The sequence below is a fragment of the Alosa alosa genome, chromosome 12 (assembly GCF_017589495.1).
Source record: "Alosa alosa isolate M-15738 ecotype Scorff River chromosome 12, AALO_Geno_1.1, whole genome shotgun sequence".
NCBI classification, from domain to species: Eukaryota; Metazoa; Chordata; class Actinopteri; order Clupeiformes; family Clupeidae; genus Alosa; species Alosa alosa.
This window is the reverse complement of record NC_063200.1, coordinates 34,681,868-34,692,899: the sequence shown is the minus strand read 5'-3', so window position 1 is coordinate 34,692,899 and position 11,032 is coordinate 34,681,868. Positions and strand designations below refer to the sequence as shown.

General features: G+C 44.2%; 1 protein-coding gene across 1 annotated transcript in view; it reads right to left on the bottom strand.

Moving 5' to 3' along the window:
* Positions 1-11,032, bottom strand: part of scamp1 (secretory carrier membrane protein 1) — a gene marked incomplete in the record, with an annotated part of 81,287 nt that overhangs the window by 13,228 nt on the left and 57,027 nt on the right. The window contains 1 exon segment of the mRNA XM_048258316.1: positions 7-59. Within this exon segment, the coding sequence (XP_048114273.1) occupies positions 7-59 (53 nt within the window).

The following is an 11,032-nucleotide window of genomic DNA, read 5'->3' as shown; positions in this document are numbered from 1 at the left end:
GCCCACACAAAACCAAGCCAAGCAGCCAAAGATGTTCGCGAACAGAGTTGCTGTGTGAACTGCAGGGACAGGGCATAAGCAAGATTAGGAAGGGTTGGACATTAAACAATCTATCTAAATGTCCCATGTCCAAAAAAGTAAATGGTGCAGTCTGCAGTTTTATTCTAATGAACTTTTTGTAATATTCATGTTCTCTAACTGTCTGTATTAGGACATAAACATAAACACAATGCCACAGATGGGGGGAGGGGGGTGTCATTTGATTGGCTATTGAGCTAAAATATCACAATCTCTCTAAAGAAGATTGAAGATGAAGATGAAACTGAAATGCAGACATCACCTTTAAAAGGAATAATTCTGAGTAAAAACAACCTCAGATCCATTTATGGATGATAAGTTCAAACGTTTGGGAGCAAAAATGATTGCTAGACCATTTTTTGCATTAACAACGAAATGACTTGCAGTGATAACTACACAACCACCAAAGTGTAATGCTATTTTGAGCCTTGGCAGTGGTTTAAATATAGTTATTTGTTTTGACGTGGCACCATGCCACTTGTGCCATCATTACAAACTTTACTGTGTATGTGTCAGACAGTCATTAGCCTGAAGGAGATATTTTGGTGAAGTATGCAACGAGTTGGGTTACAACTGAGATGCATATGCAACAAACATTAACACCATCATAAATCTGTGCCAAATATGAATTGATCTTCTTGATCAATACCCAAGGTTTCCTTTCTGTAATATTAAAGGAGTAATCTGTGAGCTCCCATGTACATGCCCCCAGAGTGTAGCGCTGTAGCTGCCTGGCTGCGTTAGCTGCTGGCTGTAGCAACTCGAGCTAGGTAAAACTGATTGTTTCGTTTTTTTCGTACCGACAGTACTCGGTGACCTCGAGAAATGGAGATCTTTGAAAACTCGCCGGATTTCTTTTTTAAGGTCACCCATTTACTGACAGTATGCTTCAGCTTGCTTCAGTTGGTGTATAGCTAACGTTAACCTTTAATGACATGTTAATTAACACTAACAAAGTTATAGTGATAGCAGGATAGTTAGAATGGTCATTTCCAAGCCGTAAAGCTGAGTTTATATTGAGTGTGTGCATCTCTTAATATCGTGTATTTCCATTTGAGGGCAGAGCGCAACTTTAGATGTTTCTAAAACACCACAATACTTGACTTGAATAATGACTTTACTATTGTGACGATCAAACAAAAAAAGTCAAAGCAGCAATATATGGACTCTGGTTTATTAAGTCATTACAAGTGCCTATAAGTCCATACATCTCCTGACAGGCTGCCTCGTTTCTGCAGTATATGTCCTGTTGTGATATAAAGAAAGTTACTTCCAGGCTTTATTATATACAGACTACAGAAGTCCCCCCTCTTCATAGGGCAGGTTCACATTTTCTTCTGTGTTTTTGTTGTTTCTTTGTCGTTTTTGCTTATGTTTGTATTGTCCTGGTATGTAAGGCAATTACATATTGTTCTTCTAACATATGAGCTTTGGTAAATAAAAACAAAGTGATAAAAAATATTACATTTTCGTAACAGCAAGAAAAAATTAATATTCTTATATTTCCGAGGTGTACATTTCACACCTTACTCTCTTTTTTTTTACCTTTAGTTCCTTTGTCTTGCATCTGACAAGTTTTTGTTGGTGTGCATACATTTGGTCCCCTTTCAAAAATTGGAGGAAATTTAAAATGGAATCTTAAATGGATCACTCATCTACAGCGGGGCGGATCTCTTACATCTCTGGGCCTCCGTGCTCTGCCACCAAAGGCCATCAGTAGCACTCCCGCCAGAGATCAAACCAAGGCGCAGAGGCAGACGAGGAGGTGTACAAACCAGACTCCGGAGGCGCCCATTCAGGCCTCCTCTCCCCTCCATTATACTGGCGAACGTTCGCTTCCTCAAAAACAAGACAAACCTGCTGCACGCCAAGTGCTTGGCGGAGAGAGCCTCACCGAAACCTGGCTTGACAAAGAAGTCCCAGAGACCGAGGTCAGTCTTGATCATTTTTCCATCATTAGGGCCGACAGGACCCGCCAGTAAGGCAATAAGAGAGACGGTAGGATCTGCATCTATGTAAACAGTAGATGGTGTGATAACATCGAAGTCCACAATAGGATACACACCAGACGTGGAGATGCTGACTGTGACCTTGCATCTCTTTTACCTCCCGAGGGAATTCCCAACAGTGGTCTTCAGCTGTGTTTACATCCCACCCAGTGCTAACGCTAAGGCAGGGCTAGTAGCCGAGAGTGCCAACTAACTTCATGCTAGCTGCCTATCCGGAGGCTCCAGCATTTATTCTGGTTGATTTCAACAACTGCAGACTCAGTGATATCCTGCCCTCTTTCCATTAGTACGTGGACGTTCCCACAAGAAAGGAGAACATCTTGGACTTAATATTCCCAACGTCTTCAGTGCCCAGTTTCCCCCACCCACTCGGTTCGTCTGACAACCACATTATTTTCCTTCTCCCGCACCAAACCAAAAATGTACTGCAATGGCCGGGAGATGCCTTAACACAACACAAGGCTCTCTTCGCCTGCACGGACTGGGACATTTTCCAGGGCAGTCTGGATGAGAGGGTGACCCTAATCTTGGACTACATCAACTTCTGCATCCATAGCACCATCCCCGTGAAGAATGTCACCAAATACCCAAACTCCAAATCCTTGATCACCCCTAACATCAAGCACGCCCTAAAGGAGAAACAGGACACACTCAAAAGTACTCAACAGACAGACAAAAAAACTACATTATCAGAGTCAAAATGCAGTACAGAGACAGACTAAAGCAGGAGTTTAGCAACATGAATACAAAACAAGCGTTCCAGAAAGTCAAAATACTCACTGGCCAACAACCAAGACAGCACAATTGCACAGATCCACTGAACTTAGCCAACTCCCTGAACAGTTTCTTCAACTGGTTTGACACCCAGTGCCGGCGCTCCGCACACGCACATTATGCACTGCGCGTAGGGCACCAAGTGCCTGAGGGGGCACCACAAAATCTGGGTCGTGAAAAATCATCACAATAGGCCAGGGGTTCCCAAACTTTTAAACCCGCGACCCCCAAAATAACTGTGCCAGAGACTGTACAGAGAGGTACAGCTTATTCCGACCGCCGTGCCGTCTGTGCACACGCACCTCTCTGCCTGCCCTACGCCAAGACCAAGAAGCACTAACATTGGTGCCGCCCGCCGCAAGCGAGAGCTGGCTACGGTAAGTCTCATGCTAATGTTTACAAGCTGCGCGTTAGCTAGCCCTGTGTATACTACATACCGTGTTTGCCCTCTACTAGAGAAGCCCCACTACTATGGTCAGTCTGATATCAGACACATTTCGTGATACATGAATATGAACCAAAACAAAAGTGCAATGTCCAGAAGGTGGTCATATTTAGCTAGATATACTAGGGCATTGGCTAAAGTTAGTGTTTGGACGGTGATAACCAAGCGACTTTCACAACATTGTGTGTATTTGGCTGCTTGATTAAAGTGGATGGAAAGTGACTATTACGGTTTTCTTTCATATGTATTTAATCGTGATCGTGTTGCTGACCCTTTTGGATTTCTTTGTGCAAGATGTTGACAGATGCCTCGACGCAGGAGACCGCGGACTGTGTCGGTGAAACAATAGATGACCCCTTGCCCTCCTCCTCCACTTGTGACACAGGGACACAATGTAATTTGAAGCCCCTTGGAAGGTCTCACGGTAAATCTTGGGTATTTCTGGGATGATTCAATGTTTGAGTAGTTGATATGCTGTCTAAAACATATGTTGCCAAGTTGCATGCAGGACATTTCTATACACGTTGATGAAATTAAAACATAGCCTACACCAAAACATAACCTATTAGATTTGCCATGATTGTCATATGTTTGGGTATGTTTACTGCCTCTGCCACAGCTGTGCAGGTAAACCTAAAGCCCAAGATGGTCAGTGTGGGGACTCAAACAACTTTCAGGATGCAAACTTCCACCCTCCTCACTAGTCCTGAACAAACTGATCATGAAGAAGAGGATCCCTCTGTCATCATCAGTGATTCATCATGGCTGCCAGAAGACCAGATGTCTGACGAGGATGAGGAGGAATTGTGTGCGGAGGAGCCATCTCAAACTTGTCACCCCCACCAAAAGTGAGATAATTTAAAACCAACATAGACCAACTTTGAATTTTCATTTTTGTGTATCTGGTAGTTTGAATGTCCACCCCCCTTTTTTCCCTCGTTTAGTGGCATTGATAAATTCATTGTTTGTAAAGATGAACTCATGGCCCTGTTTGCCATCTGCCCGGGCTGTTGTGAGAAGTCTGATAGTAGAATCGTGCAGCAGGGAGGAACATTCGTTAAAATCAGGGCTCGAATTACGTGGGAGCCAGAGGGAGCCGAGCTCCCATAGAGTGAGGACTGGCTCCCATGAAAGCAACAAAGTCAAAAACCTGAGGGGGTCTCTCATATCTGAAGGTGTCTGGCATTGTAATTTAATCTTAAACAACTGCTCATTATCCATCCCTGTGCTATCTCTTACCATTAAAGACGTTAAATTAAAATACAGGCTACTACGGGACGTATACTACGCTCTTGAACGCAGCATGACACTTCACCACCACACCACTAGACTATATGAGCAAACCGTATCGATTTGACAGCACTCGCAAATCTGAAGTCACCCTGCTTTGATGTGAGTGTTTTGTATATTTGCATAGGCGATCATTGGGCTAGCCTACGTGGTTTGATACGTGCTGAAAAGTCCTGTTTGCTGTTGAACTTGCGCTTCACCTATTCTATGTTGATTGACAAAGCCATAAATTATGGCCCATAATGCAGCCTACAATGATTGTGTTGTCTGATGATCTAGCTATCCTCTGCCATTCAGAGCTCCGGAAAGTTCCCAGCTATTTTGAAACAGCTGTTAGCAATCTCTGATGTCGGAATATTCAATGGCTACCCGACAATATCTCAGTGCAAACTCCAAAATTGTTCGTCTATGAATTTTCCACGGTTCAACACATTAGCCTACTAGAACATAGTTTGGCTGGCTTTATTCATTTCTGCCAGTTAGTGCTTTTCCCCCTGTGTATAAGTTACACTACATGCAGTCCCGGCGTCATGGGGGGGCTTTGGGGGGCTGGGCCCGTCCTGAAAGTCATCTGTGCCCGCCCGGGACGAGCTTGGCTGCAACAACCAACCCCACTTCCCCAATCCCATAGATTGATTTTGAACATTAATTAAATGTAGGCCTATATTATAGGTTTGTCAATATAGCAAGTAGCAAATAAAATCTGTATTATTCCGTAGCTTATTAATCAGGAACATAAGGTAAGCAGCACCTTAATGGAAAGGACGTTTTAGTGGTGCAGTTTAGGTTAGCCTACTTCTCTTCTGCACTAATCTGTCATCCGATGACAAATATGGCTTATCGGCTCGCAGGTAGTCTCATATCGTAATTAGTAGAAGTAGGCCTAGTTTCTGGGTTTGTTTGATAGCGTTAACCTTTACTGTTGGGTCATTCCACATCAATTCAACCAGGGCCCACGCACTTAGGTCTCAAAAAATTCTGAAAAAATTACCAGATGTACCTGTGTTACCTAGGAGACACACTGTAAAATTACTCTTATGTAAGATCAATACTTTCCAAGATACAGCCAGTTTTACAGGGGAGGGGGTGTCGATTTTGTTCGGCCCTCTTTTTTTGTCAAAGTTCACAAGCCCACAGCGCAAGAACTAAACCATGTAGGAGGCTCAAATTTTGCATGCTGGTACATAAATAGGAATAGTATGTAGCAAAATCGTCACGTTTGGTCTGGATAATCCTGCATGGTCATAGCTGTCCCTCAAAGTTGATACAAATTTTATTGGAGTTTTTGGCTGGGCATGTTGGCATGGTGGACTGTCTTTACAGACACGGGTTAATAAAAACTTGAAACATAATTCAAATTTGTAATTATCCCCAGGTCAGATTCTCCAGGGCACTCTGCTAAGTACGGCTTGTACTCTCTGATAGAGGAGAGAGTGAACAAGATGGTGGATGTGCAACTTGTTCAGGTAAGCCTGATGTTATACGACAAAGAAATGAAAGGTGCTCTAAGCGATGCCACGCGTTGTTTAGGCTAAAACATTTTATGTCACTTATTGCAAACATTCTGTGTCCCGAATACACTGTAAAAATAATGCGATCTCTGTGGACAGCCCAGGCTCCAAAAATGGCAACAAAAACAAACTGGGCAAACCTAGTCCATGAAAACATAACAAACTGTTCCAGCAAATCACAGACGAGATGCGCATTTAGGAGAGTTTCAATTGCACGGGAGCAGCACGGAAGGGAGGGGGAGGAAGTAGCGAGCTAGCTCTCTGTTTTGTTTGAAAGTCAACAGAAGTGACATTACCCAGCATCGCTTAGAGCACCTTTAAGTCTGTGGACTGCAACTTATATAGCACTTTTCCACTAGTACAACCATGCATAGGGCTTCATCATGTCTTCTCTAACTTTGAATCCTGTACATTGTATTATAATGCTTGGACCAGCAACCCTCCTGTTCATTCACGCCTCCTTCACCACCACAAACGTTCTACACTTACACTGTTATGTAGGGTTGGGCACGAAACACGGTTGTAATATGGCACCGGTGCCGACGCAAACGGTAGTAACTGCATCGAATAACAACGTGGATTTCGGTGCCTCATTTCGGTGCTTAAATAGCATTTTTTATATATATTTTTTTTATACGAGGCATCACTGCATGTCATGCGCCATCTCTAAGGTCTTGCTCTGATAGCAACACATCCAGATACAGTTAGCTAACATAAACATTGCATGTATAAACCAGAGGGGTGCACCACATAGGCGAGTGGACAGTGTTTGACAGCTTGCGTGAGCCCAAGTGCTTAGGCCTACTTTAAAGCGATATCACGAGCTCCTGTCAAAATCTAGCAGTGGGCCTAACTACACACAAGCAAAAGGCTATGAAACAACATCAACAGTAGCCTATATTTTACACAATGTCCTTGCTAATGCGCTAACTGGCATTTATTTGAAATGTTATCAGCAAAGTTAGCAGCTACTGGAAGAAACTGGAATCCATGCATTTCCACTGAATTATTTTTGGAATCTGATCCCTTATCATACCTGTCCATTCTTACTTTCGTCATTTCGAATTTATCGTGACTAAATTCAAGATGGCTGCAAACTAAAACTTTGAAGATACTGTCTGTATAAATCGTCTTGTAAGTAAACTACCAGTGCTTTTTCAAAGTTCTCAATGTCTTGTTTTAAATGTCAGGGCCCTCGGAAGTCTACCAATGAAGTGTGGAGATACATCGAGCCTCGTAAATGGTGTAAAACAGTGATTTATTTGCATGGCTAGCCAGATGCCGAAGCACCACCATTGAAAAAGCTGTTGGTAGCATTGGCTAACTAGCGCCAGATTTTGGAGTGCAGGGGACAAGCCGAGATGGGCTATGAGACATACGTTCACACTCGGTATCATGTTTCAATACACTTTAGGTCAATATCACACCGGAATTCTCCTTTAACATAATGATTGATGGCAGAGTTGCAACGGTTTGGCTTGAATTCCCTGCTACTTGAAAACAAATAAGATGGATGTTGCTGTTGGCGAACAGTGTGACACGAGTTAAGCTTTTATTAAGTTGGCAAACGTTTGAACTAGACAACTAGCTCCGCTGGTGAGAAACGCATGGGACTCATAGCGCTGCCGCTGTCCTATTGCGTGCAGAGGGAATTTGAAAGACAACTGATTATCCCGCCCCTCGGACTGAGCACTGCGAACGGTGAGTGCCCAGACCCTACATTTTAACCGACATGTAGCCTCTAACATGTTCAAAACTATTGCGTGTTATGGGTTAAGACATGACATTTCTTGAAGCATTTGGGAACACACTGAATTAACTGGAAAGTAGAGTCCGTGTTAGATTAGCTTGCTTGCAAATGCCGTTGTCCATGACTTGGCATTTCTATGGCAAGCGGTTTTAACATACCTTATGGCAAACCGCCTACACTGGGTAAACTTGAAAGCAGAGCTTACCATTGTGTGTGCATGCATGGCAAGCTGTTTTAAGATTTAAATGTATTATTCGTAGGACCAATGAAATATTGATAGTAAATTGAATATAACAGTTCAATTGCATGTTCAAATTTGTCTTATCAATAAAAAAAAAGCAATTCATGCTTTAGACCATTTAATTTAAAACATTTTAAAAACAAAGTACCGGTTCAGGCACCGTTTCGGCACCGGCACCGTTTTAAGTATCGATTTAGCACCGGTATCGGATAAAACCCAAACGATACCCAACCCTACTGTTATGTCATGTTGCAGAGCTCAGAGGTCCCCAACAGCTCTTGGTGTGAGCTTGAGGGGCTCAAGCGCAGCATCAGCTTGCTGAGGAGGCAGGACCTGCATTTGTCAACCCTTATTACTGACAGACATCACCAGGTAAATACATTATAGATGTAGAATGTAGATTTATAAATTGCACTGAGGTTGTACGTTTGTACTTTTGCTGATGCACTAATGGCCAGACAGTGCAAGCATCCGCAAAGTTTGCTTTCTACTCTTTAGGTTGCCAAATGGGTGCGAGAAGAGCTCTGCCCTGAGGGAACAAGGCATTATTTTGATGTGTGGCACGTTGGGAAAAGTATGTATCCATTGTTGGAACCTTGAAGCAGTTTTTGTTATTGCATGTCAATTAATACCATTTGTCTAAACCAGGTCTGGGGAAGGCCTTGGATACAGCCTCAAAAGACAGGCAGTGTGACCAGCTACAATTATGGAGGACAGCTATAGTAAACCATCTGTACTGGACTGCAGCCTCAACCCCAGATGACAACCCAGCTGTGATGGAGGCCAAATGGAGAAGCTTGGTCAATCATGTCCAGGACATCCACGACCATGACACCCCTGCCTTTTCCAGTTGCGCTCACCCCCCTCTGGAGGGGGATCAATGTGATAAAGAGTGGCTGGAACCAGGTACAGTACACAGTATGTAGTATTATGCATGCTCTATAATAACGTCACATCTGGTCGCGGGGTGAGCTCCTCGACCAGCGACCAAAACACACTCACTTCCCTACAACACAAGCTCTCCAACGCAGTTTCCATGGGACAGCACTGCCCACACAAGCACCTGTCAAAGACAGCGACAGACACGCGGCGGCTACGTTTGCAACAACATTTTCACTGGAGGAAGAGAAAAAAAAACATTGATTTTTTCCCCCCCACTCGGTGCTATTCACTGACGGTAAAAAAATGTTGTTTTTGTGCACAGCTGCTCGTAGACTAGCTCCAGTGCTCATTGCTGCGTTGCTAAATGATAGCAACTCACCAGGACACTTCGCCAACTCTCCACTCATTCTCCTCGGACTGATTTAATTGGCTTTGAAGGCCATCAGTTCTTGGCAGTTCCTCATTTACCCTCTCACGTCTCACAGGTTCGAAATTATACGGCTGCGGGCCATCATACATGTTATTGGTCCTTGCCAACTCTTCCTCGTTCCAGTCAGTCGCCATCGTTCTAATACTAGGCTGAGGCTACCTTTCCTCCACGTCTCCCCAACGTGACGTCATCACCGAATTGCGTAAAAAAGACTGTTAATACCAAAAACGTAAAAAAAACAAAACAGTGATGGTTAACCTGCAACACGGGCTTTAAGTCCAGTCAGTCTGTCAAAAATGCAAGACAGATACGCTAGCCTTGTTAACCATTCAGGGTCAGTCAGGTGGTCAGCGAGCTGGGACCCATGCTCCATCAGAAATAAGCGCACCTCGTCCCGCAGCTCAAACAGGCGGCTGAGAACATTTCCCCGCGAAAGCCATCTGACCTCTGTGTGGAACAGCAGGCCCTCATGCTGCGATCCCAGTTCGTTGCAGAGAGTGGCAAACAGCCTGGTGTTGAGTGGACGCGATTTAATGTGGTTGACATTTTTATTGCAGTCTCAAGAACACTTTTCAGCTCTGGGTCGAGCGTTTTACTCGCAAGAGCTTCTCTGTGGATAATACAGTGTGTGAATTTTATGTGGGGCGCCACTTGTAAGACTCTTGCTTTAAGTCCTTTCTTTTTCCCCAGCATTGCTGCAGCACCGTCTGTACACACACCGATGCATTCATCCCAAGACAGTCCCTCTTCTTTCAGTTTGTCGTCAAGTTTTGTGAAAATGTCCTCGCCTGTGCATGTTCCCTCCAGCGGAGCGCAAAATAGCAGGTCCTTGTTAAGTTTTCCATCAAAACTATATCTAACGAAAACAAGCAGCTGGGCACAGTTTGATACATCCGTGGATTCGTCTAACTGTAAAGCATATTTCCCTTTCTTCACTATGTCAATCAGCTGACTCTTTAATGTCCTGGGCCATATCGGTGATGCGCCGGGAAGTGGTCCCGTCAGACAGCGGCACTGATTCCAGCTCACGGGCCAGTTTATGCCCATGCATTGCGCATTACGATGGCAGCTGGATTTATTAGCACTTCCCCGATTGTGTGTGTGGCTTTTTTGCCAGTGCAATTAAATATGCCACCTCATATGAAGCCTTTTGAGCTTTGGTTGGGATTGTTGTTTGGTTAATTAGGATTTTCTTTTGGCCTTGCAACTCTTAATCCTTTCTGCAGAAAAAATCTGTCTGCACCTCTGTACACACTACACATTGGGGATGTTGTATTTCGTTGACAACGACGCATGTGAATCCATACTGTAAATATTCCTCTCGATATTTGCGACACTTGGAGGAAGGCTGATCCGACTGCTTATGGACCCCCTTATGGTGGGCTCCTCTTCCCGCGCCAGATCCTCTTCCCGTGCCAGAGGTCGATGGCCAAGGCGATTCTCCGCTCTCCTATGCTACCCTCTCCGCTAGCTTCTCTGCCCTCTCTGCTGCCCTCTCCGCCGGATTCTCTGCCTCCTCCGCTGGCCTTTCTGCCTCCTCCGCTGGCCTCTCTGTCTTTTTTTTGCTCGGTATTAACCAACGTTTCCTTTTGAAAAATCAGCAAACAATCACCAATGAGCTA